This window comes from Manduca sexta, chromosome 2 (genome assembly GCF_014839805.1).
Source record: "Manduca sexta isolate Smith_Timp_Sample1 chromosome 2, JHU_Msex_v1.0, whole genome shotgun sequence".
Taxonomy (NCBI): Eukaryota; Metazoa; Arthropoda; class Insecta; order Lepidoptera; family Sphingidae; genus Manduca; species Manduca sexta.
In genome coordinates, this window is record NC_051116.1 from 6,613,548 (window position 1) to 6,639,796 (window position 26,249).

Genomic DNA, 26,249 nt, shown 5'->3' on the forward strand with positions numbered 1-26,249 from the left:
ATTTTCTGATGACCGCCTCAGTCCACCCTGTGACCACGTAGGCTGTAAGTCGTCGAAAATTTGGGAGAAAATTATAATATAAAAATCGTGATAAAATCCGTAAAACAGTTTTATATTAATGTCTAACATTCGCGTAAACATAATAAATCATTGAACAAATAAATACATTAAGCCATTTATTTTTTATCAAATAAAAATTATTTTTCAGTAATTTTTATATAAGTAAGATAGTTATTATATCTAAGTATCTATCATCCAGCAAACAGTTGATTTGCTACTTTGAGCTAATTTAAACGTACTAATTAATTGTCTAAGGACCAGACATCGGATTATACACAGTTTGCATAAGCAAATGTATTATGCAATTTTTATAGCGCTATTGCATATTTTCCTAACTTTTTATTGATAGTGCGGAATTCAGTTATTAAATGTGTTACACAGGTATGAACAAAATGATTTAACCGAGTAACGAACTTTTGAGACTGTCGCTAAAAGTCTGTGGCAATTATGCTTTTTTTATAAAACCAGGGTCTTGGATTTTGCATTAATAGCCAAATTTCAAATCCTGTCCAATGAGGTGACGTAGAGAGGTTACTTTCGCATGACAAATTAAAATTAGATGACAAACTACACAAGTTTACTATAGAAAATGTAAAAAAAAAGATATATACTGTCATAAAAATTACAATAGGTTTATGTGAAAATAGACATAAATTGTAATAGTATTTTACTTTTGCGTATTTTATGCATATTTCGCCTGATTTTAGTGCACATTTGCATTCATATGTAATTTTTATAGTGCATATAATCCAGTGTCTAGTAAAAATATTATATAGCGTTAATAAGATTAAGGAGTCTGGAGTAGATCTTCGAATCCTTCTTCATTCTTCAGGTTGGCAGCCATTTTCATCAGCTTTCCTAGAATATGATGAACATTAATCATTATAAAATCTAATATAGTAAGTAATATCTAATATAAAAAGAATAGTTAGCAGTGGCGAAGGGTGAAAATTTTCAAAAGGTAACCCGAGGAAATTTTTTTTTCTACAGTTAACATGTAATACGCTGTTCACAATAAATAAAAATCAATAAAATATTATAATACATAATAATTTCCTTCTAACATAAACATTATTTCTAAACTCTAAATTTAACAAATAATCACATATTTTGAACATAGGTACTTATTTAAAAGAGCCCAACAAAAATTAATAAAGCACACTATACACAAACACTAATATTATACATTCTAAATTATTAAAAAATTTCGCGCCAATGGCCCAACATTAAGCCGCAAATTCTCGGGTTACCCTGAAGTACACATACACGCACGCACACATGTATTTTTACGTCACTTCCAAAAGATTAGACAAAGACACCGCGCTGCGTGTGAAAGAGACAACAATATCGCGAGGGAAGCTATGCGCGGCTGGGTTCACTTCGAACACTATAAGGCGCGAGCACTGCGCGCGAGTTACGATTTAACGAATTGATAATATGAACTATGTACCGTAATCGTTGAAGTATTGATTTAATGAAATAAGTATAGGATGACTTGTTTGAATACAGTATTATTATATAGTTATGTTTATCATTTATTATTTTAAGTTAATTTACAAAAGGTAACCCGGTAGGAATCGGCTTGTATGGACGCTTCGCCACTGATAGTTAGTTATAGATCGGACATTAGGACCGAATTTGTGCTCATAAAGTTATTAGTAAGAAGTCTTATTTGAAATGTCCGTGTGACAAGATGTCACAGCGTCCTTAGATATTAATATAAAAATAGTATAACTAGAAAATATGCTAATATACGCATTAAGCTTTGTATATCTATCTAGACATTTGTTTATGTTGCTACATATTATCTTCAATTTTATTTTGTATATTTCATAGGCAGTATATTTGTTTTCTTGTATAGATCTATAGTTCATAATTACTTAACACTTCGGATCTGAGTCTGTTATTTTTTTTTTATTTGCTTTGATTATTTGAAATACAGAGGCTAACTAATATTTCTACTTTAAGTTATAAATAAGACGTAGCATCTCATGTCTCAGCATGGCGAGCGCAGTGGGATATCAAACAATATTTTGTAATTTGAGGTGTTGGATGGTGTATCTAGTGTTTATGGGCGGCCGTATCGCTGACCATCAGGCGAACGGCAAGTTCGTCTCGTCAATCAAAGCATTAAAAAAACTACGTAACTCATTATTAGTGAAAAGTATCATATATCTTATGAGAATAAAGTTTTAAACCTAATTTGTAAGCATTTGCAACACAAGTATCAAACTCAGTGAGAAGCCTGAGTTATAACCTTTATTATATTATAACAGGTATTTAAACAAATAAATATAATAAAAGAGCAAAGCCGGTGTGACTGTTCATTGAAAGAAAAGTAATAAAAAAGAAAGAGGGTGACTTTTGTATAATAAATATGGTTCTTACCTTTAATCTTTTCCACCGATGACATAACTTGAGGATTATTGCTTAAATTCTTGATGATAAAATCTGAAAATTAGCAACAATCATGGATTATATAAATAAATTATATAGCCTATAGCCTTCCTTGAAAAATGGGCTACCCAACGGTAAAATATTTTTTAATTCGAACCAGTAGTTCCGGAGATTAGCGTGTTCAAACGAACAAACTCTTTAACTTTATATAATAGTATTGACTAGTGTGTGTATAATAGAACTTTATGCTATAGTATAGCAGTAGGACACCACTGCTGGGCACGGGCCTCCTCTCCTACTGAGAGGGATTAGGCCTTAGTCCACCACGCTGGCCTAGTGCAGATTGGTAGACTTCACACACCCATAAAACTTCTCATATATGCAGGTTTCCTCACGATGTTTCCCTTCACCGTTAAAGCAAGCGATAATTCATACAGAATACACAAATAATTTTAGAAAAGTCAGAGATGTGTGCCCTGGGTTTTGAACCTGAGCACACTTATCTCGGCATTCTGTTCCACACCCAACTAGGCTATCGCCGTTAAAAATGATTTGAAACTTACTTATGAGTTGCTGTTGATCATCAGTCACTTCATTATAGAAACTCTTTTCATTAAATGCGTTGTTTACAAAATCTGAAAATGCAAAAAAAAAATGTTACGGCCATACTTTTAGTAGGTCAATTTCACCTTGGGAAGAATCTCAACTTGACATTTCATGTATTTAATAAAAAAAAGCTTAAGACTCTTTCTCAAGCAAACGGCCTTGAGTATTCGTTCCATACATTTTCGGTGTACTAGTTACGGCTGGAAAATGCAAAGACGCACGAATGATTTATTTAAGAAAGTAATTTTAAGTCTTTTTGAATCATTTCAACTACCAAAATATACTTTATTAAATTGTCTATTTTGATAGTTATTAACTGAATTGTATATATGAATAAGCCCCTTAAGGCATATAATATCTCTCCCCGCTCATGTGAGCCGTCTCACCGAAATATGCGAGTAAAGGAACAGGGAGTGCGCCTGTGTATTGCGCACACACTTGAACACTATAATATGTTCGGCGTTCTTGGCTGATCTCCATTGAGATTGGTCGCGGTGGCCGAAATTCGATTAGGAAGGATGTAATAAGGCATATAAATACTGCGAAAGTCAAAAACAATGGATGTCACAATTATTGTCGCTATCAAATTATCGCGATTTATTTTTATACTTTAAATGGAGATTAACAAGTTATTGCAGTGTATGTATTATACTTTAGTTGGTGGATTATTTATTCAGGAATATCGTGTATTTACATAACCATAACAAACTTACTGATAGCTCGCAGGAGCGTTGATGCAGACATTTTCATTTTATCTGATGAAGAACCGTCATCTGGGGAGAGGTAACAATAAAATTTGTGTTATTACAAAGTTGCCATCCAACACTTTAAATTACAAAGTATTGTTAGATATTATACTGCGCTCGCCATCCTGAGACATGAGATGTTGATAAAACCATTCTAGAATTTTCTACATAAAAATTTCAACAATGTGTAGTCTTCCCGCACTAGGCTAGCGTGGTGGACAAAAGCCTAAACCCTCTCAGTAGTAATTCAGTAGTGTTAGTATTTAATATAGGTACTAGGGGTTGCTCGCGGCTTCGCTCCCGTGTAAAGCCTTTTGTTGTTACAAAGTCCAAAGTAACTTTATCCGTAACACCGTTTGAACGAAACCAGCGCCATCTATTTAAAAAATATGAAACACTATACCAATATGACATTGACAGCTTTAGCTGATTAGGCAACCGACTCCAATTCCACTAGGTTCATGTTATATAACTCAATTAAGTATAAGCAGATGTTTATATTAATTGTTTTTTGTAGAGTCGTTTCCGTAGTATAATTTAAATTAGGGCATAGGTTTAAGGAATACAATCTAGTCTTAATGTAATTTAGTGCATAAGTATTCTATAATAAAAATAAAAAAAAGAAAAAAGTTCTTTACCTTCATTTCTCACATTTTGTAGCAGTACCTGAAACGATTAAACATTACTTTAATAAAAAAGGCCTATTGTTGACAGTAAATTATTATGCCGGCCTGCTCGAAACCGAATACACAGGCTGATGCGAAACGCGAATACATGGGCACTATGGCAGTTTTTACATCTTGTGTGGTGCTTATCCGGACGGGAACGAATATCCCACCACCAGTGAAATTATTGATTTCATTACACCTTGGAATTGTCGTTATTCCTTTTATTATCATTTTCAACGTATCAATATTCATAATGCCATTATTGTATTAAACTCCTTTACTATGATCTAATACGACTTTTATTTGGTGTGCTAAGCCGGCACGACGGGTTTACTTTGCAAGTTTGATCTTGCTGATGGTAAGATATTGTTATTGGGGTCATTTTGCTGTACGCTTGTAAATAAGAAAAAAAACCTTCCCCAACTTAGCTTAGCGAGTGCAGGGGCCTCGTGGACAGTAAGGAAGATAGAGACCTTCTCTACTGTCCACGGGGTCCCTGCAATGGCTAAACTGGGGAATTCCGGTATTCCATTTGCACGTTTCTCCCTGTGTTGAATGCACAGACGCCTAAACACAAATAAATACCAATAGACTAAGAAAATTACAGTCTTACCACTTGAAACAAAGAAAACACGAAGAACGTAATCACAAAGTATTTCATGGTGAATGTTTTTGCTAAACTGAGGCCAATATGGCGCCTTCTTATGACTATTTGTTCAGTTTGCAGACTGTGACGTGTTATAATGATATTATTAGCGAGAATGTCGGCTTTTTCCACTAGTAAGTAACTCAAAAAACCAGCGATAGCCTAATTGGGTGTGGAATGGACTGCCGAGACGAATCTGCAGGTTCAAATCCCAAGGACACATCTCTAACTTTACTAAAATTATGTGTATTATCACATGCTTTAACGGTGAAGGAAAACATCGTGAGGACACCTGCGTACCTGAGAAGTTCACTATAAAAATTTTGTGGGTCTGAGAAGTCTATGAATATGCACTAGACCAGCGTGGTGAACTAAGGCGTTATCCCTGTTAGTAGTAGATGAGGCCCGTGCCCAGCAGTGGGACAGTATATAATATAGGGCTGATATTATCATCATCATTTACATATAGTTGACACATCAGTCGAATACAGAAAGACTGTGCCTGCTTGGTAAGCGTTTGCCAAACCACCCATTTACCAACGGAATGTTAGCCGGCTAACATGGCAGCTACATGACATTACGCGTGTCACGGGAAAATAACTGTTTAAGCTTCGGTTTAATCTGATAGTTTTATGTGGAAAATAATAAATAATTTTTGAAGATACAATCATGACATATATTTTATTTAAGAAGAATGACAATCATTTTCTATATTCCATTTTTATCTATCTATACTTATAATAAATCTGTAGAGAGGTCAATTCTGTACATGAAATATATTGCGAAAATAACTATTAGGGGGTGATTAGGGATCGATATTGATGCCAAAAATGCAATTAGTAAAATTTTTGTCTGTCTGTCTGTCTGTATAACCGTTATAGAAACAAAAACTACGCGATGGATTTTAACGAAACTTGGTACAATTATTTGTCATACTCCTGTGCTGGTTATAGCATATTTTTCATCACGCTACAATTAATAGGAGCAGAGCAGTGAAGGGAAATGATGGGAAAACGGGAGAAGTTACTCCATTTTTTAAGCTTCCGCCGCGTGTGCAACCTTAATGGTTAAAGCTACACAGAAATCATGTATGACGGAAATGTTCGCCTTAAAATTATATAAAAAATATCCCACGACAACATATGTCTATCTTTTATGGTTGACTCACAATAACACGTGTAGCTCCCGATAGCATAGCAGTTCGAAGCTTTCTCATTATATTTGTCTACTCTTACGTTTATAACACTCTCAGTCAGCCCCGGATCTTTGGGGGCAAGCCAGGGCCCGTGCCCCGGGCGGCGAATTTAGAGGGCGTCAAATTCAAACTTGGCAGACGAATACACATCTCATCATTAACGCAACTTTGACTACTGCGACATCTATACTCTATACTATTATATAAAGCTGAAGAGTTTGTTTGTTTGTTTGTTTGAACGCGCTAATCTCAGGAACTACCGGCCCAAACTGAAACTTTATTTTTGCGTTGGATAGCCCTTTGTTCGTGGAGTGCTATAGGCTATATATCATCACGCTATACCCAATAGGAGCGGAGCAGTAATGGCTAATCTCAGGAACTACCGGTCCAAACTGAAAAATTCTTTTTGCGTTGGATAGCCCTTTGTTTGTGGAGTGCTCAAAGTTATATATCATCACGCTATGACCAATAGGAGCGGAGTAGTTATGGCTAATCTCAGGAACTGGAACCGGTTTCAACAGAAAAAATCGTTTTGTGTTGGATAGCCCTTTATCTGTGGAGCGCTATAGGCTATATATTATCACGCTATGACCAATAGGAGCGAAGCAGTTATGGAACATGTTGCAAAAACGGGGAGAAATTATTAGTTTTGAGAGCTTCCGTTGCGTGCGCTGCGTAAACGGTTAAAGTTATGCAACAATGATATATGACGGGATTGTTCCTCTTAAAAAGTTCTAATAAATATATTATAAAACAAAGTCCCTTGCTGCATATGTCTGCCTGAACGTGTTAAACTCAAAAACTACTCAACGTATTAAGATGAAATTTGGTATGGAGACAGTTTGAGACCCTGGGAAGAACATAGGCTCCCGGGAAACTACTACTTTTATAACGGAAAACTTTAGCCTGAAAAACTTTATAACGCGGGCGGAGCCGTGAGCAAAAGCTAGTAGTTAATAAACTCATTGGACAAGATTTGAAATTTGAGGACATTTATACAAAAACCCTTTTAGGCAGTGCTCGGCCGGTGCTGTTGATGTGTTAACACTTTATTACTCCGAGAACCTGGTTTTATTAAAAAAAATCCACACACATTTATAGAGTCTCGAAAGTCCGTTGTTCTGTTCAATTACGCTTTGTACATGTGTAACATTTAAATACTGAATATGCATTTTCAATTAAAACTTAGTAAAATGTGCAATAGCGCTATAAAAAAAAAAGTGTTTAATGAAATTGTATATGCAAACTTCAGAACAATAACAAGCATAGAAGGAGTCTAAATTTTCAACTAGGCTAAAACCATTGATATATAAGGAAAAATGAAAATAATTTACAAGAAAACTTATGACTTGGCTTCGGCCTTATTTATATAATAATTAAACAAGGAAATAATATGAAGACTTGGCTTAGGCCTTATCGTACTGAATCTCATTGAAAGCACTATTAATGACGATAATAAAGGGAAAATCAAAATAAAAAAAAAAAATCTCTCTTTCTTTGAAAGTGACAGTTGTAATGACGTACCTATTGTAGATAAAATAAATAAATAATGATAAAAGAGTATAGAGGATAAGTGATATGGTCACGTGACACGCGGCACATTTAATGCATAAAATGGCGCCGACTCCGCCCCTTACAATAGTGATATGCTAGTATCGAAAATTTTGTATCGACATCGAAGAATTAAAAGAGAGATAAACAAGCCCAAAAAAGGTCAAATACGAAAGGGGTTAGTTTCTACCATAATATAAATATAACAAACCATAATATACTTAAACAAACAAACTGAAACTGATTTATAAGTAACAATTGTTAAAGAAAGCAGTACCTGTTGTGACAAACATCCAGTTGTGTTTGATCTATATTTGTATGTTGCACTATTCCTTGCTAAAAATTTAAGTTACAGATTAAGATATTTACTTAATACACGATAAATGGAATAAGATAGCGTAGCCAGCAATTATTTGGTTGGTTTTTATTTTATTTTATTATTATGCTCTTTGATCGACTCGACATAACTATGTTTCAGCAAACTAAAATCAATGAGCGTAAAGATGGTGGTTAAGATAATCAATTATAATAATTATTTGCAATAACAACAATATAATTATGTTTCTAATTCCGTGCATGCAAAGGTTGCTCGAAACATAAGACCGCCAATTGTAAAAATATATCTTACATTTCATCTTTATGTTGTTTCTTTTATGTTTATCTATTCTTTTATGTAACAATTCTAATTTTATTCATAGCAATATATTAAAGTAATATTACTATTAGGTGAAGTATAATAATCATTGCTATTTTACTTATCGGGAATATTATTGGAAAACAGTTATCTTTTACTCGCGTTAATTAAACGAGTGGTTTATGCATTTCTTCTCAAAATGTAAAGAACGAATATATGAATTTGGTGTAGGATTCCAATTACGTCGCCCAATATTCTCAATTCATTTTGCCTTGGTTTTTAAATTTTTTGGTAATCTAAAAAAATATTCTAATTTCACTTAGATTGTCGTTCTGGATAATACAATATTGATGTGTGCTCTAACATTCTTTCAAAGACAAAAACCGTAACTGATAAACGGGCGTCTGTTAAAATATCGATATCAATAATTTCTAAACAAATCCACTCATCCCTAAGCTCGTGTGTAAACAAACATAATGATTTTAATGGATATAAATCACGCCTAAAAGGGTTCAAAGCTTATCAAACAAGATCCACATATAATTTTAATTGATAAAAATACATCCAAATAGTAAATATACAAAGATATTTACTAATTTTCGGTAAAAGCAGTTACTAACCTATGAAAAGATATTCCGGGGCCTTTCTTGCGTGAATTCGATTTGCATCCTTTCACACAACACTGAGTCATTTTCGAAACTTAACAAATACACTAATAAACACACTGAACAATTGAAAATATGATTATATTACTTTAAATTCAATATTTATGAAGATTTGTTTACATCGTCTGACACTACATGTACTTGCTGACTGGGCTGCAATAAATGGCGTTTCTGCCGCAAGGCGGTCCCAGTGTGTTGAAGTAAACGAAATAGTGCCATATTCGAAGAAAGCAATTATTTTTGTCTTTTTTTGTTGCGTTCCAAATAAGCTTTGAGTAAAAGAGATAGACATATATATTGACAATTCGTTGTCGATTTCCCTACAACATAAATATAACTTATTCATATAGCTAACTTTTGAGGCCTGTCCTCTTTATATTTAGTCATTGATTGTAATATTGACATATTGTGACACTAACAAATGACGGTGTCTTAGTTTTTTTTTTTAATAAATACTAAGGTGGGCCAAGGAACTACTTCATTCAACTGTATGTATGACGTCAACAATTTTTTGGTATTAATTTTTTTTTATTTGAAATTATTTATTAAAAAAAATTGAAATTCATAATCGAACTCAGAGTAAAAAAAGTAAGAAACGGTATTTTTGTTTTAGGCACGTTTTGATTTTGTAATGTTGTCAATTCATAGATCCGGCCTTTGAATTTTAATAAAACGGGGAACTTATTTAAATAATTTTCTTAAATAGGCATACACATTGGGCATGTACTACAAAATAATATTAACAGAACAGGTTTTTTTTTTGGATTTTTGAATTTTGCTCAGGGCTATTTGAGAATATTTTTTCTTGTCTTTAAGGCTTTTTTTAGGAGTTGGTAGCCAGGCTTCCCAACGTAGGGCTTTTAGCCCTAAATTTAGGGCAGAAATATGTGTAGAGGGCTTTTTCAGGGCCCAAAAAAATTTAGGGCTATTTTTAGAGTCATAAAAATGTTTGTATTTATTAGTGTTTGACTGAACAAAAAACAATTAAAAAGGCAAATCGTTCAAGTTATTACTAAAGACACACTGCTGCGGAACCTGTACGAATTATCACGAATCTGAGAGTGTGAATCCGGCATAATACTCTATGGGCACGGTCACTACCTCACTCACCATCCACGCTGTACTCAGGACAATGACAAGCATTTTTCTGAGATGCTGTATTATAATTCTCTCTGATCTTCGCAACTGCAAAGATGGCTTCGGCCTTTGAATTGTAATAATACAGGGAACTTATTTAAATAATATTCTCAGATAGGTATACACTACACCGTACAAAATAACATTGACAGTACAGGGCTTTTTTTTGCCGTTTTTGAATTTGCATTTAGGGCTATTTGGGGATATTTTATCGTGACTCTAGGGCTATTTTTTTTTTAGGAGTTGGTCACTCTGTTGGTAGCCTGGTGTCAGTCAAAGAGAATACAAATACTACGTAAGAAGAGACGGGACTTCCATATATAAAAATAATAATGTAAGAAACGTCAAAACAGGGCTAAGTTAGCATAGCCAACATAACGACAATAACGAGCATCATAAAGTGCTACCAACATAAGATTAAAAATGAATTAGTGATGTCCAGTTAGTAGGAATATCGAAATCGATAATAATCTGCATATTCAGAATATCCGCCGGAATGAAAATAAAATATATTTTATTGTTATCGCGAAACCGCCTATGACAATACTGCTGTCATTGGCGGTTTCACGACCGTCAATCTAGTATAAGGTAAAATAAAGAAGTGAGTACAATTATAATTTTTATTCAGTCAAACGTAACATTTTCAGCTGTGTTCCTTTTTTCTTTAAATCGTAATTTTTAATATGCTTTCCACAAACGAATTTTTATGGATGAAGTTTTTCAATAGACAAATAAGCTAGATCCTCATTTCTGCAATTTTTACCTATTCTTTACACCTGAAAGTAAAAATATCGACAATTTAAATATTGTTTCCCAACTCTATTTCCCTGATTCAAAACTTTCAACAACTAATTTATTAGAGAAAAAACTAAGATTTATGAATGAAAATCAAAACAAAGATCTGTTAAATATAGAAATTCCAACTTACCGAAGTTCATCTAGAGGAAATCTAGCCATAAAATAACGTTTTATGCCATCTTTACGCTCCAATCTCAAACCACATATTTCACATTTCCTATAGGTTATTCTTATAAATAAAATCTCCCGCATAAAACTAAATCCAAATAAAAAATTTCAAACACCTATTTGCAGTTCTACACATGGTAAATAAACACTTTTTCGCCTAAAAATATGGTACCGCCGGTAACATTTGATCGAAACAGAGCGCCAAGAGAATGATTTGAATGACTTTGTGGAGAGAGTGAGGAAGACTAAGAAAGTGAGCGAGACAAATATAGTCGCCATTAAAATTTAGCTCCATTTCATACATTTGTTTTTTACTATGAAGTTGCGACAGACTGGTGTCAGTTGTCAAGTGGAAGTGTGACGGCTGACGCCTTTTTTGGTCATTGGCAGTAATCCACAGATTGGCTCAATCTTTTCTTAGTCTTTGTTGTGGGTCAGTGGCGAAGAGAATTATAAAATTCATTGCTGTCCGTGTGTGCTTGTTAATAAAATAAATGTGAATCTAATTCATAATTAAAGAGTTCTTAATTAAAATAACCGTGATACTACATGGCGCAGTCGATTTTACGAAGCTATGAATAAAAATACTTCGATTTCGTCGAAATTTTACAAATATTAGCAGAATAATTTTGTTAGTTGGTGTAAAACATAATGGCAAACTCAAAGAAGAACCATTCGAAAAAATTGCACAAGCAGAATTCAAGATGCGTCCAGCGCTGTCACTCCATGCTGTGGAAGACTATACGAGATGGAAAAATTAAAAAAAAAAAATCAAATTTTCATCACTGCGGACGGATTTGAAAGAATATACGAGAACAGAAAAGCAGCAATGCTGCTAAACTGTATAGGCCTCGAAGCACAAGACTTCTATATTAATTTACTACAGTAATAAGTACCTACAAAATAGGAGAAAGTACTCGAAGCGTTCGATGAATATTGTTCACTAAAACAACATGAAGTGTTCAATACATTTAACTTCAGTAACCGAATACAAGAAGTGAAAGTTTCGATAGTTTTACCCCAATATTAAGAAACTAGTAAATGTTAAGAGGCAGAATAGTCATGGGCATCACAGACAAACATCTACAATGGAAACTCTTGGAAATATGTGACCCCACTTTTGACAAGGCAGTGAAGAAGTGCAAAGCTGCAGAGCTGTCCAGAGAGCATGCCAGAGCCATGCAGAAGCAGGCTGACCATTCAGTGAGTGTCAATACCATATGTAACCGTCACAGCTGAAAGTATAGTAATAAAGAAGTTAAGTACTATAATAATTTAAGCAGGAATAAACAACTTTATAACAATTTTAGCAGAAACATTTATCATTGCTTGAAATGTAATTCAATACATGGCCCGAGGCAGTGCCTTGCTTATGAGAAAACATGTAATAATTGTCATAAATTAAATCATTTTGCTAATGGATGTAAGAATAAAAGTGTACCTGAGTCAGAAAAGATTGATGTTGTAAATAATAATTCAGAACAAGATTAAGGACAACTTAAAATTTGTCATTTTATATTTTTATATTCAAAATAATGGGTGGTTAGAAATCATTGAGGTTGAAAAAATTGAAATGTGATACTGGTCTCATGTGAATGTCCTATCATTAAAATAATTAATAACATGGTACACACCAAACTAGCCAGCTCGGGCTGGCAAGTAGGGGGAAATAAAAGGATAACGTGTCCCAATCCTCGCCGATGAACACATGAGCCCTAGCCCTAGCTAACCTACCAGCCTTTTACTAGCTACCTGAGTGATGACTACCCAAAGAACTCCCGTTCATAGTCTGATGATAACCCTGAGTAATCTGATACTGTGTGTTTGGTCCTCACACATTTGATGACATTTGTCGTGGCACTAGGCACACAGTGCAGTGTGTATACCTCATGGTTGGATATATCACATTGATGCCTACAAGGGAACGCAAACATTTCCTCTCTTCACTCCACCCATCCTAATACTTCCTCTACCTTCCCCCTTCTTTCCTCCCCTATTTCTCCTCTTCCTCTCTTTCTCTAGGACCCCACAGTTGCTAAGCCGGGGGGAACCAGTATACCATTCGCAGGTTCTCCTCGGTGTTGACTGTGGGGTCTGTACTAAAAAAAAAGAGTATTCTGATACTAATATTATATAAGAGGCTTTTAGGGGCAATAGGATTAAACCACTTGGTAAAAGAATATTTACAATAATATAGAGTAAAAAAATGAAGACTGAATTCATAATAAAAGGGATTGTAAATGTATTTTAGGGTAGGATATATTGGTGAAGTTAGATTTATTAAATAATAAAATTAATAGCGTAGATAGCATAAGTCTAAAAGAAAATGTAGAAAGGGACATCATTATTAATAAATATGCTAAACTTTTTCAGGGAATTGGCGAGTTTGAAACACCCTCGGAGGTGCACATTCAGGCTGGAGCAAGGTCAGTAGTCAAGTCACCACATCAAGTTCCACATGCGTTATGGATTGTCTGATTATTGAGAATTCGTGAAATGCTAAATATGATTTTGCATGCTAACAGTTAATGCTAATTAACCCATTTACCAGCGGAATGTTTACCGGCAAACATGACAGCTACATGACATTATATTACATTATGTAATAAATAATAAGGTTATATTCTCGTGACACGCGTAATGTCACGTTTGCCGGCAAACATTCCGATAGTAAATGGGTTAATCCAATACTATTGCAATGTACCACAGAATATGATAAAAGTTAATTGGTAACAGGAACTTCTAAAGTTTAGAATTGAATAAACTTATGGAATTTGTTTATAATGGATGGCCAGATGACATAAAATGTGTTCCTGATTTATTAAAATATTATTACAAATATAGACAAGATATATCTATAGATAAACAGCTTTTTTTTACGAATCATAGATTAGTAGAACCAATATCATTATGAAAGAAAATTTTGAATAAATCACATAAGGTCATTTAGGGATAAGCAAAATGAAACAAAAATCGAGAGATTTGTATTACTTATATTTGCAATGTTCATGTGCTGGCTAGTGGCTGCTCCACAAAATGAAATGTTTTCTTTTACTTAAGGTTATAGCTTAAGGTCCATTTTTCATATATTTTGTTTCACCTTTAATCTGGGTAAAAATTTAATACGACGAAATTTTAAAGGCCGAAATATCCATGCATATTAATTATTTTTACGTTTTTCTTTCAACTGCGAGAACTAATCACTAACTAGACGTGAATTTAAATTCTTTACTTGCCAATACTTGTTTAGTTACCCAGATTAAAGGTGAAACAAAATGTATGAAAATGGACCTTAAGCTATAACCTTAATTGCTTTATTTTTATAGACGTTCGTTACGTGACCCGACAAGACAGGGGAGGGACCGCAAGGATGTCGAAACTCCTTTTTTTTCAACCATTGATTACAAATTCTAATATTATAACATTACTGGCCCCATATTGACGTGCACATTGAAAGTTTGGTAAAATAGTGTATAGTTTGCCAAACCTACTAAAATAACAATATAAAAGAAGTACCAATATTACCTTTTTTAAAAGTAGGAGCAGATATAATGGAGTTTAGAAGGAAAAGTTATTTAATTATATTATATATGTCAAAGTCATTAGAAATAAAACCTATTTAAAGCAAATCTGCTCAGAGTGTAATTAGTGCAATTATAGATGTTCCTATTTTGGCATACCATTAGAGATTGTACCAGATCATGTTCCTTTTGACTCAATTGAATGTAAAAAAATTGGTTTAGTATGGGTAGTACGTTTACCTATTCTAGTCCCAAGGTATGCTTAATCAAATGGTATGGCAGAATGGGCAGTTCAGATTGCAAAAAAAATACTTACCTAATGCTTGGGAGATAAAACAGATTAAGTGCGTTCGGGTAAGATCGGACACGGGGTAAGATCGTATAACGAAAAAATACCAAGAGTCTATGGTTATTTTTTAGTTTAAGCTATGTATGCGGCTACGTTGTCTCTTTTTGCCCCACCCTATATACCACAGTTGATGCTACGACCAAGAACGGGTGCGCTATGTGCATTGAAACAATAAAGGTGGATTTCGCTCTTCTTGACATTTTTGAGACTTCTTTGATTTTGTGGACCTTATCATACTAGCATTAGAAGAGTTATTAGAACGGAGTCCGAACTTACCCCGCGAACGTCCGATCTTTTCTAAGGGTTTTAAATTTCTATACAGATATTATCATCTATTTTTAAGGTTCCTCAGAGAGAATTGGAAGATGATTAAATTATCACATAAAGTAGCATTAATAATAACCAGTTTCATGTATTAAATGTTGGTATCGCTTAAATATTTTATGAGAAAAAAAATATTTTCGAGACTCCTCGCAACATACTGAAAAACCGTCCAAAATTAGCCGAACGCACTCTATAGAATAGCGCTACTTCAGTATAGGTCAGCTCCAATGTCAGGAACCAACCTGACACTGGCACAGTTGTTAATAAGCAGAAATTTAAGAACTAAGCTACCTGTAACGCAGCTTTATCTGTAACCAAAGTGAAGCAAGTTATAAATAATAATGTTATGAATTATAATAAGACTGAAACGAAAACCTTGTTTTAAGCTAAATGAAAATGTATGGTTTAAGAAAAAGTCTCATATAAATACGTGGAGTTTAGGTAAAGTTTGTAAAAATAACTTTATATTAAGTATATCAAGTTAAAGAAACTAATGGATGTACAATACATATAATAGAACTTCATGTCGTACTCGGTCTTAATAATGTGGTGCTTCTATAGAATGTGGAGTGTCCAATCAAACACATTTTTGTCAATTACTTACTGTAATTTCAGTTTTAATGTAACAATGTTTTTTTTTATGTTTTTTTTTGGCGGGGGGGAGAGGAGGGAGATGTATCAAACAGTATTGAGAGTCTGTAGTTCCTGCAAATCTCAGGTGAACATGTCAGCTGTCAAGTGTGACAGCTGACGTTTGTAAAGAAGTAGCCCTCCTCTCCCCCGTGCCCCGAGAGCCTTTTTTTTGATCATTGGTGTTTGTGTGTTTGTTAATAAAATAAATATAAATCTAATATATAATAAAAGAGTTCTTAATTAAAATAACCGTGATACTACAGTTTCAGCTTGATTTTCTTTACAGGAAGAATGAGACATATAATAACGCAGAACATTCTTTGTTCGCTGGGGTTTAATTTATTCACAACAGCACTACGTAATTATTAAATATCAACAATAAAAATTACAAAACAGGCAGACAATTTTGAAGAGCAGACGCTGAAGTATCACGTAACTATATTGTGTGGGTGCGTTGGCAACATTTGACATTCATTTGCGTTTTTAATTGGCATCGTAAAGGTACCTAGCCAAGGTAACCAGTTTGATGTTTGTAAAGTGTGCGCATGCCGACCATAGCAACAATATTTGTCTCGTTCTTTTCAACGGGTTTTTTTCTATTTGAAAAATTAGGATAAGTATGCGAAGGTGATTTAGATTCCTTCTATGCTTGTATTCTGGAGTAAGATGGTTTGTTGACATTTGACGTCAAAGTGATTCAGAAATATAATTTCATAAAATATTTTAAAAAGGAACTGACAACTTAAATAATTAACTTTAATTGTTGTTTCTTTAACAGTTTTGCCTAGGTTTTGGTTGTGTCTACTTCTTACATACATATACAGGGTCGTTTTGACATCGCGTTACTAAATGAAACCACATACTTATCTACTTGGAAATAACGCTTTACAATAAGTTACTTGATCCGTAGATGTAAAATAAAAAAGTGTAAGTTTTTAACAAAATAAATATTAATAAAAAGTAATTTTAACTTTACGCGTCCTAAAGCCGCTACTCCTATTGTAATAGAATTCGTTGCAGCGGCAACAAGATACTTTCAGTCAAATATACTCACGCACACCATATTCGCATTAAACTAGAAAATGATCAAAAAATCTGAAAACTAAAACCATGATTTTTCGTGAAAATATTAGTTATTAATGGATAATTAAATTTTTGGCACAATGTCAGCAAAGGTAATGACGAATATGTGGTTTAATTTAGTAACGCAATGTCAAAATGACCCTATATATATAGGGTCATTTTTATTTTTTATTTATTTTTATTTTTATTTTTCACACACAGTCATAACAGAACTATTCCAATGCGACAATGTGGGGTAACTATCATTAATTTAAAATTAAAAAAAAAACAAGTATAAAACAAAAAACAAAACAATCATAAACATATTAAAAACATTGAACAAAATAAAACATAAAATTATTAAATACTAATTATTAGGTGTAACAGAGAATAAATAACAAAATCTTTGCCAATTCACTCCACTTACATGCCAAAATATCTGTTTTGGCATGTACCTCATTAATGGTCCTAATCGCTCGGGTGAAAGCCGCTTTTGCCAATAAATTAGTCCTAGCCGCCAACAATGTGGGGTACATCAGCGGATATAGCGGATATACCCCATAGAGTTTCATGTACAGATGTCTCGCGAACTTGTTCTGCACGCGTTCCAACATGGTCGTGTACTTGTCGTCTTGTGGGGCCTAAACGATCGCGCTGTGCTCTAAATGACTACGAACCAGCGTGTCGTAAAGTACTCTAATGGTGGTGATATTGGTGAAGTGTCGCGTCTGCCTTAACACAAAGCCGAGATTTCTGTACGCCTTTTTGCAAATTTTCGTGATATGATCACGAAACGTCAATTCAGGCGTAAGATGCACTCCCAAGTCGCGCACCAGCGACACTCCGAATGGGTTCCACGCCAATCCGGTATTCCTGGTGCAAAGGTACTCGGGCGCGTGTGAAGCTCATCACCGAGCACTTAGCCACATTGAAATGCAGTTTGTTTCTAAGACTCCATTCAACTATGCTATCTATATCTTCCTGCAGGTGTTCAGTGGAAGATTGGTCTGTAAGTTGAAGAAACAGTTTGAGGTCGTCTGCAAACATTAAACACGTGGCATGTTTAACGATCTCGGGTAGGTCATTGACCATTATAATAAATTTGAGGGGGCCGAGATTGCTACCCTGGCTCACGCCGGATCTGGTGTAGTACGGCTCCGATTCGAACCCGTTGAAGTCGACGTACTGCTGCCGATCCCTCATGTAGCTAGCAAAAAATTTTAACAGACGCGGCGTGCAGCCAACCGCCGCGCCGTTAGCTTAGTGAGCAATATGTCGTTGTCTACTGTATCAAACGCTTTTCTAAAATCGAAGTAAGCAGCGTCAACCTGCACTCCAGCGTCTACGGACGGTACTACTTGTGCCATGAAATTGAGAAGATTGGTAGCAGTACTGCGACCCTGTCGAAACCCGTGCTGGGCGTCTGACAACAGCGGGCGCACCTGCTGCTGCATGCACCGCTGGACAGCGGAGTCGAACACCTTCGCCGGCGACGATAGCACGGCCACTGGTCTGTACCCGCTGACGTCAAAACTCGCTTCACCTTTCGGCACCGGGATAACACGCGTGAGCTTCCACTGCGCCGGAAATGGGGGGGTGTCGGAGGCGGCGCGGGCGGTGTGGCGAATCCACAACACGAAACAAAACATTCGTAATAATTATTGATATTGACAGAACATTAATATAAATTAAAATCGCCTATTACTATAATATCCTTATATCTACTACACAAATCCTCTATTATTCTAAATAGGAACATATAATCACTGTCGGGACTACCCGGAATATAGACTACACAACATAAAAATAATTTTCTGTTATTTAAATGAACCGTTGCACAGACTATTTCAAAAATGCAAGCGTCCATATCTACATTCGATAATTGTACCCGTCGAAGCTCCAAATGTTGTGGCGCCACTAAAAATGCACCACCCCGCTTCCGTCCGTCAGCGCGATCGCAACGTAGTATATGGAATCCTGAAGGGACGCTTTCGGCGTCACGTATGGATTCATTACAGCCGGATTCTGTTACAGCGTATATTGAAAACTTCGAAATAGCGATATTGTCTCTTAATTCGTCTAATTTTGTCCGAAGACTTCGCACATTTTGGTAGTATATATCAACTACTTTATTAGGTATCTTTGTTTGTGGATGGCTTTCGAAACCAAACCCACTCATTGAATTGTGCATTAAAAGGCCAAACATCAACTCGATTTAATTTATCAAACATATATTCAGGAATACTAATTTTGAATAAGTAATCTCTTTCAGTTTTATGTTTAATTTTGTCTACTTTTATTGGTACGTTTATACCACAAATATTCCGGACGTGATCAGTCACCATATCAACAGTCGTGTTGGGTAGCAGTCGCCAGATATGTACGTGCCTTTTTCGCGCCGTTGCCTGAACCGTCATCAACTCTGCCTTGTTACCAAAATTTACTTTGAACTGTTTTTTGTGTTCTTTATTCGCATTTTTATTCCTTACTATTTGCCATTGTTGCTCCTGGGTGCCTAACTGAACTTTCTCTTGTTCTTGTTGTTCTATTTGACTCATCATGGACTGAGTAACTACTGCCGCTGGTTTTGTGGCCCCGCCGTTGTTTACTCGCGGCTCGCCGGCGGCCGGTCTGGTGCATCGCTCGGTGTTGTCCTGGTCCTCAACAGCCTCAGTGATCGCCTGATTACCCGTCATTATTCCTTTTCTAGGGTCTGTATTCGGTGTAAGTTCACAACCGATTTTTTCTTCTATTACCTTCAGTATTTTAGTTAAATACTCTATATCAGTTTTTGTCTGCGTAAACTGACTGCAAACATTTTAAGACTTTTGCCTGGTTATCCAGTCGATTCACCATTTCTGTGCGAAACTCCCGTAACTCGTCCAGTATCAATGTAGAATCTACCTTCATTGATATAAGAGTCCAATTCGCTTGACTCCCCTGCACTGTATTAACATTGTTCGTGGGTGTAGTGTCAATGTTCGTGCTAGCGTTGTCTGTGCCAGTGGTATCAGTAGTTCCGGGCTTAGACACAGAAGGAGTACATCTTGGACATATCATTTTTCTTATAGGCTTGAGTAAAGGTCTTAAATATGTCACCTTCAATTTTAAGGCATTTAAGGTCATACTTTTTCTTGCATTTAGGATTGGAACACAACATGAAGTGGCTATTTGTAACAGTTAAACAACAAGTACCACATTTCTCAGACATCTTAATGTGTGGTAATCAAAATAAAATCAAAAACAACAGAATTAACGTTTCTAAGTTTCTAAGTTTCTTTGTCTGACACTAGATGTCACTGATAGTCTGTTGTTGTGGGTATTAATTCTAAATTCACTGTTTTATACCAGTAATATTCTCTTAAAACGTGTTTTGCAAATATAGTCTTGTTTTGTGACTAGAAATGTTTTGCACTATTGTAATAATATAGTCCAAATCTACTAACAAAATTTTGCCGAAGTCGGTTAGAATTTTGAAACTTTAAAACACAAATTACGATATTATGTTAAGAATCTGAAGAGTCCGCTGGTAATAACATTTGCACGTATTTATCACAGCACTATACACAATTTTAAATAACTGTTTCACTTCTAAACTATTTAATATATTTTAGCAAAAAATACGGGAGACGTAAACAAAGAGATCGTTACAGCGCCACCTAGCGGACCTATATACATATATATAAACACACAAAATAAATGCTATACATATAGCATCACACCTTTTTTCCTTTTAAGGGATGGACAGAGGTGTAACACCACAACGCGATAGTGGGACTATGAGCGAAATATACCAGTTGTGTTTTTGCGTTTGGTTTGCTTGAATCTACTTTTTACATACATATAGCATCACACTTTTTCCCCTTTTCACGGGTAGGTAGAGATGTAACTCTTCTGCCCGATAGTCGTATTGTGAGCGAAACACAACTACGACATCGAGATGAGTATTTTTTACTAACACGGAGCAAAAAATATTTTTTTAACAAAAATTAAAACTTCAACAGCCACTGAAAACCAAAAAATAAAAGGTATATACTGGATACCAATTCTGGAGTCGGTGCTTAATTTCTAGTTAAGCTAGAAAAGAAATACATGAACAAATATACGAAAATAATAATATGCTGCAGGCGTACAAAGTCAGGGAGTCAGATCGTCGCCGAAAATGAACACACCGTCGCAGCACAGCAAATGGAAGCTTTTAAGGTAATACAGAGCAACCTGATATAACGAAACTGAAGGGACTTAGAAAATAATTCGTAATATCAAGTAATTTGTTACAGTGAGGTTCGTTAAACAGAGTGAGATATCAAGTCCTTTATATGAGTGTGTGGAGCTCATGGGTTATCGTATTCTCCACGTTTAATAAAACCTTGTGTTCGATTTTATAATGTTTATTATTAATCCGCCACAACCAGAGTCACAACACAGAAAACTATTTTTATTTACATCCGTCATTCCAAATGTCACTACTTGAAATTATATGTCACGCGGGGTTCTCACGCAGCTCGAGCCTACGCCGAGCGCCTATGTGTGCGCGGCGCAGGCTTGGGCGCGTGATTTGAATTGGTGATCGCCACACCACCCCCCTACGGAGACAATTACTTTTTTGCGAAAAAATTTAATATTACATGGAAACAAGGAGAAAAAGTATCGTGTTGCATGTGGCCACACGGGAAATTGAAAAAAAGTAACATGTTACACATGACAAATTAATGAGAAAGGGTAACATGTAATACCTGGGAAATTAAAGGGAAGGGAAACATGTATTACATGGGAAATAGGAAGAAATAACATGTAATACATGGGAAAAAGGGTAAAAAAAAAAAAAATTAAACATCGTAAGGTGTTTTAAAACGGACCTTACGACCTGAGCGTGTATACTGCTGCGGTTTGAGTGCGGCAGAGTCATTATTCTGCTCGCTCAGAGCACAAGGATTTGCTGAGGCAGTGGGAGCGGCAGTTTTCAATTCCCTGGAGTCCTCGTCGATGTAGGCTGGCTTGACGCGGTCCAGACTCACCTCGATGTCCTTGTTTCTAACTGAAATTTTAATGGTTTTATCTCTTCTGGAGATGACCTTGAAGGGGCCCGTGTAGGGCGGTTTCAAGGAGGAGTCCTTACGGCGTCGTCACGTAAGAAAACGTGCGACGTAGTAGCTAGGTCCTTGGAAACGAAAATAGACTGCTTTCTATGCCGAGTGGCAGGTGTCGGTCTTAAAACAGACATATGCCGTCTCAGTTCAGTTGCAAAATTTGATTCGCTGTCAGTGCGATCAGAAAGTGAGGGAGGAACAATAAATTCGCCAGGCAGGCATAGGGGTTCTCCATACACTAGCTCGGCGGGCGATGCTTGTATGTCCTCCTTAAGAGCGGCACGCATGCCCAAGAGCACGACAGGTAAAGCTTTATGCCATGTGTCCTCATGGCACATTAGAGCAGCCTTCAACTGCCGGTGCATTCGCTCTACCAACCCGTTTGCGCACGGATGGTAGCTTGTCGTGCGCACGCGTTTGGCGCCGCAAAGCTGCATCAGGGTCTGAAAAAGGGAAGATTCAAATTGACGGTCCTGATCTGTAGTCACAATAGATGGGGTACCATAACGAGCCATCCACTCTCTAAAGAAAACTTCCGCGCATTCCTCCGCGGTCGCGGTGGCCATGGGCCATGCTTCTGGCCACCGGGTGAATCTATCCACAGCTGTGAGACAATACTGGTAACCTCTACTGGATGGCAGAGGCCCAATAATGTCTATGTGCACGTGGCGAAAACGTCTAGTAGGTGTGGTAAAGATTCCTAAAGGCGTGGCAGTATGTCTAGAGATTTTGCAGCGTTGGCAGACCGGACACAGTCTGGCCCACATTCTGCAGTCTCGCCTCATACCCGGCCAAACGAACCTGTCGGCGACCATACGCGCCGAGGTCCGTGCGCCTGGATGGCTGAGGTTGTGCAGCTTGTCAAAATGCAGTCGCCGAAAAGATGGTGTGAGATACGGCCGGGGTTTCCCAGTTGATAAATCGCAAAAGATTTGCGTATCAGAACCAGGTATGGTTACCTTCTTTAGTTCCAGGGACGAGTCACTTTGCATGTGCTTTAACTCCTCGTCGGTTGCCTGGTCTTTGGCGAGAGCGGAGTAGTCAAAACCGACGTGGACGGCGTCTACTCGTGACAAGGCATCGGCGACAACGTTGTCCGTGCCCTGCACATGCACGAAGTCGGTGGTAAACTGCGAAATAAAAGATAATTGATTTAATTGAACAGGAGGCAGCTTCTCGCGTCGTTGCGAGAATGCATAAATAAGGGGCTTGTGGTCAGTATGTATGGTGACATGTTGGGCCTCCAAAATATGTCTGAAGTGCTGAACAGCTTCATATACTCCCAGTAACTCGCGGTAGTACGCTGGCCAGGTAGCCTGGCGGCTGGTGAGCTTTTTGCTAAAGAAAGCAATGGGCTGCCAGGCATTATCTACAAACTGTTGTAGACAAGCGCCAACATGAGTAGATGAGGCATCTGTGAACAAACCAAGCTTAGAGTTAGAAACGGGATGTGCCAAAAGAGTAGCATTAGATAAATGGTCTTTACACTTTTGGAATGCCAGTTCAAGGTCACTTGTCCATGGTACTGGCTTGGCTCCTTTTAACTTGCTAGATGCCAAAACTTCCAGTAGAGGTGCTTGTAAATCAGCTGCCCTGGGAATAAATTTGCGGTAAAAATTTACCATCCCCAAAAATCTGCGGAGTCCTTCCACAGTTTTAGGGAGGGGAAAACTTTTTAGGGCTTCAATTCTCTCAGGTGGAGGAGAGGTTCCAGCTTTTGAAATTTTGTAGCCCAGAAAGGTCACAGTGTCAGCCCCAAAACACACTTAGATGGGTTAATGACAATGCCAAATTCTGATAAACGGTTGAAAAGAATTCTAAGGTGCTGCGCATGTTCCTTTGGTGTGTGCGAGAACACCAGTATGTCGTCGACATATGCAAAGCAAAAATCTAAACCACGTATAACGCCATCAATGAAGCGCTGGAAGGTTCGTCCCGCATTTCGCAACCCAAAGGTCATATAAGGGAACTCAAAAAGGCCGAATGGCGTGATGATGGCTGTCTTGCAGATGTCATCAGGCGCAACCGGAATCTGTTGGTAGGCCTTCACAAGGTCGATAGTGCTAAAAACAGAGCATTTAGCCAGGTTATGGCTGACATCCCCTATATGCCGGACTGGATAGCGGTCTGGGATGGTTCTTGCGTTTAGTACGCGATAATCGCCACATGGACGTAGACTACCATCTGCTTTTGGAACCAGGTGCAATGCAGAGGACCATGGGCTGTCGGAAGGACGGGCGGTCCCACAACGGACCATCTCCTCAAATTCCTTTTTAGCAGCGCATAGCTTTTGAGGCGCTAGTCGCCGATATTTGCATGCAACTGGGGGTCCCTCTGTCGTTATAATGTGGTGCGTCGTACAATGTTTAAGAATTCTCGGCTTACCAGGAGGGCGTGTTAAGTCAGGGAATTCCAGAAGTATTTTCTTAAAGGCAGAGTCTCCGGCAATAACAGACTTGACTGCGGGTTGAGCAGCTGATGCTACGGTAGCTGGTGAAGACAGCTTGGAGATCCCGTCTACTAATCTCTGCTGGCGACAGTCTGGCAAGAGATGATAATGGGCCAGAAAATCAGAACCAATTATAGGACAGCTGACATCTGCAATGACAAAATCCCAATTAAATTTTTGTCGGAGTCCAAAATTTAAGCAAAGGTTGATATTACCATAGGTTTTAATGGAGCTGCCATTTGCAGCCTGTGCCTCATATTTAGTGGGCTTAAGACTACCTTTCAACAAATGGCGGGGATAGCAGCACAGGTCGGAACCTGTGTCTATAAGGAATTGACGCTTAGATGTGATGTCAGTCACACAAAGGCGGCCAGATGGATTGCAGTCAGAAGCCGCCATTACTGACTGCTGCTGGCGTTTCCCGGCTCCGGTGCGCTGCTGCATGGCGAAATACATTTGGTTGCTTTTACACCAAACCTTTGGTGGTACCAGCACATATTGTTGTTGGTGCGGGAGAACGACTTTAAGCGAGGCCTTGATGGTGCCCTTGTGCTCCTCGAGTTGTCTCGAGTAAGTGCATCTACCTTCTTAGTTAAGGCTTTGATGCTGTGCATGATAGACTCTATCTCTGCAGATTGAGCAGCCACAGGAGCACTAGGTGTGACCATATTAACAGAATTATTAGACTTACTGACAGGTGTATCCATAATAGCATCAGCTATGTCTGCCACCTTCTGCAATGGCAAATCTATTTGTGCCATTAAGATGTGCTGGATGTCCGATGGCAGCCTCCGCATCCACAGCTCCCTAATTATGTTTTCATCACTCTTGGCACCAGCGAGAGTTTGCAGGTGGCGCAAGAATGAGGATGGTTTGCGGTCCCCCAGTGGCTCATCACTGAGCAGTTGCCGAACACGCTGATCTCTGGAAATGCCAAATCGCTTTATTACTTCGGATTTCAAATTGTTATATTTATCTTTAGTTGGGGGATTTTCGATAACGTCCTCAAGCTCTGTTGCAACCCGAGTGTCTAATTTAGAAAGAATGTGGCCATACTTGGTGGAATCTTGTGATATGCCCGCTATTTCAAATTGAGCTTCGGCCTGGGCAAACCATATTGCTGGCTTGTCATGCCAAAATGGTGGCAATTTCATGGTGATGCCAAACACACTTGCTTTAACATCACTGGAAGCTGCTGGTGTTTGAAGTTTGGCCAATTCTTCCTGCAGCTCCCTGACTTGCCTCAACAAATCCTCCTGCGACATGATGGAGTCAAAAAAAAAAAAAAAAAGAAAAAGGGGAAAAACAATTAAAAAAGGAAAACAGGAATGAGGGTCACAGGCAGTGGAACAATTAAATGAGGTTTTAAAATGCAACCTCTACAATGTAACAAATATTAGCTACCCGTGTAGGCACTTACAATATTCTATTGGGCTTATAATGCAGCCTTTAAAATTAAAAATAAACATATGTAATACAATTAAAGTTATTAAATTTAATGTGACTTTAAATGCAGCCTTTGCAATTAAAAATATATGTATATATAAGTC

General features: G+C 37.1%; 3 protein-coding genes across 7 annotated transcripts in view; 1 reads left to right on the forward strand and 2 right to left on the reverse strand.

Moving 5' to 3' along the window:
* Positions 1–159: 159 nt before the first annotated feature.
* LOC115456346 lies at positions 160–5,193 on the reverse strand. The gene is made up of 6 exons (XM_030185364.2): positions 5,091–5,193; positions 4,448–4,475; positions 3,777–3,836; positions 3,021–3,092; positions 2,449–2,511; positions 160–918 (listed from the first exon to the last, which is right to left on the reverse strand). The coding sequence occupies exons 1-6, from the start codon at positions 5,136–5,138 to the stop codon at positions 848–850; spliced, it is 342 nt and encodes a 113-aa protein (XP_030041224.1). The 5' UTR covers positions 5,139–5,193; the 3' UTR covers positions 160–847.
* A 6,459-nt stretch (positions 5,194–11,652) lies between these two features.
* The window catches only part of LOC119188892, a 59,501-nt gene continuing 44,904 nt past the window's right edge, over positions 11,653–26,249 (forward strand). The window contains exons 1-3 of one of the 3 annotated variants that reach the window (XM_037437031.1): positions 11,664–12,474; positions 13,645–13,697; positions 14,598–15,330. In XM_037437031.1, the coding sequence (XP_037292928.1) occupies positions 12,313–12,474; positions 13,645–13,697; positions 14,598–14,685 (303 nt within the window). In that variant the 5' untranslated portion in view covers positions 11,664–12,312 and the 3' untranslated portion in view covers positions 14,686–15,330. Of the gene's footprint in view, positions 12,475–13,644; positions 13,698–14,597; positions 15,331–26,249 lie in introns of those variants that run through there. The other 2 variants (XM_037437030.1, XM_037437037.1) reach the window with 2 other exon arrangements.
* LOC119188889 lies at positions 22,280–26,233 on the reverse strand. Of its 3 annotated transcripts, XR_005112143.1 has the most exons (4): positions 25,391–26,233; positions 24,636–24,848; positions 23,737–23,843; positions 22,280–23,664 (listed from the first exon to the last, which is right to left on the reverse strand). XR_005112143.1 is itself a non-coding variant. In XM_037437025.1 (3 exons), exons 1-3 carry the CDS (start codon positions 25,962–25,964, stop codon positions 23,791–23,793), a joined length of 840 nt encoding a protein of 279 aa, XP_037292922.1. In that variant the 5' UTR covers positions 25,965–26,233; the 3' UTR covers positions 22,280–23,790. The 3 variants fall into 3 exon arrangements, 1 of the variants encoding a protein (XP_037292922.1); XM_037437025.1 differs by having other exon boundaries at positions 22,280–23,843; XR_005112142.1 differs by having other exon boundaries at positions 22,280–23,843; positions 24,636–26,233.

Excerpts from the sequence above, each read along its gene's own strand:
- LOC115456346 (XM_030185364.2), bottom strand. The coding sequence starts at position 5,138 with ATGAAATACTTTGTGATTACGTTCTTCGTGTTTTCTTTGTTTCAAGTG. Across the intron at positions 3,837-4,447 it reads ACAAAATGTGAGAAATGAAG|ATGACGGTTCTTCATCAGAT; the intron begins GTAAAGAACTTT and ends ACCTCTCCCCAG. Across the intron at positions 2,512-3,020 it reads TGATCAACAGCAACTCATAA|ATTTTATCATCAAGAATTTA; the intron begins GTAAGTTTCAAA and ends GCTAATTTTCAG.
- LOC119188889 (XM_037437025.1), bottom strand. The coding sequence starts at position 25,964 with ATGTCGCAGGAGGATTTGTTGAGGCAAGTCAGGGAGCTGCAGGAAGAA. Across the intron at positions 24,849-25,390 it reads TATTATGGATACACCTGTCA|ATGTCAGCTGTCCTATAATT; the intron begins GTAAGTCTAATA and ends TTGTCATTGCAG. Across the intron at positions 23,844-24,635 it reads TGACTTAACACGCCCTCCTG|GGCAGCTGATTTACAAGCAC; the intron begins GTAAGCCGAGAA and ends ATTTATTCCCAG.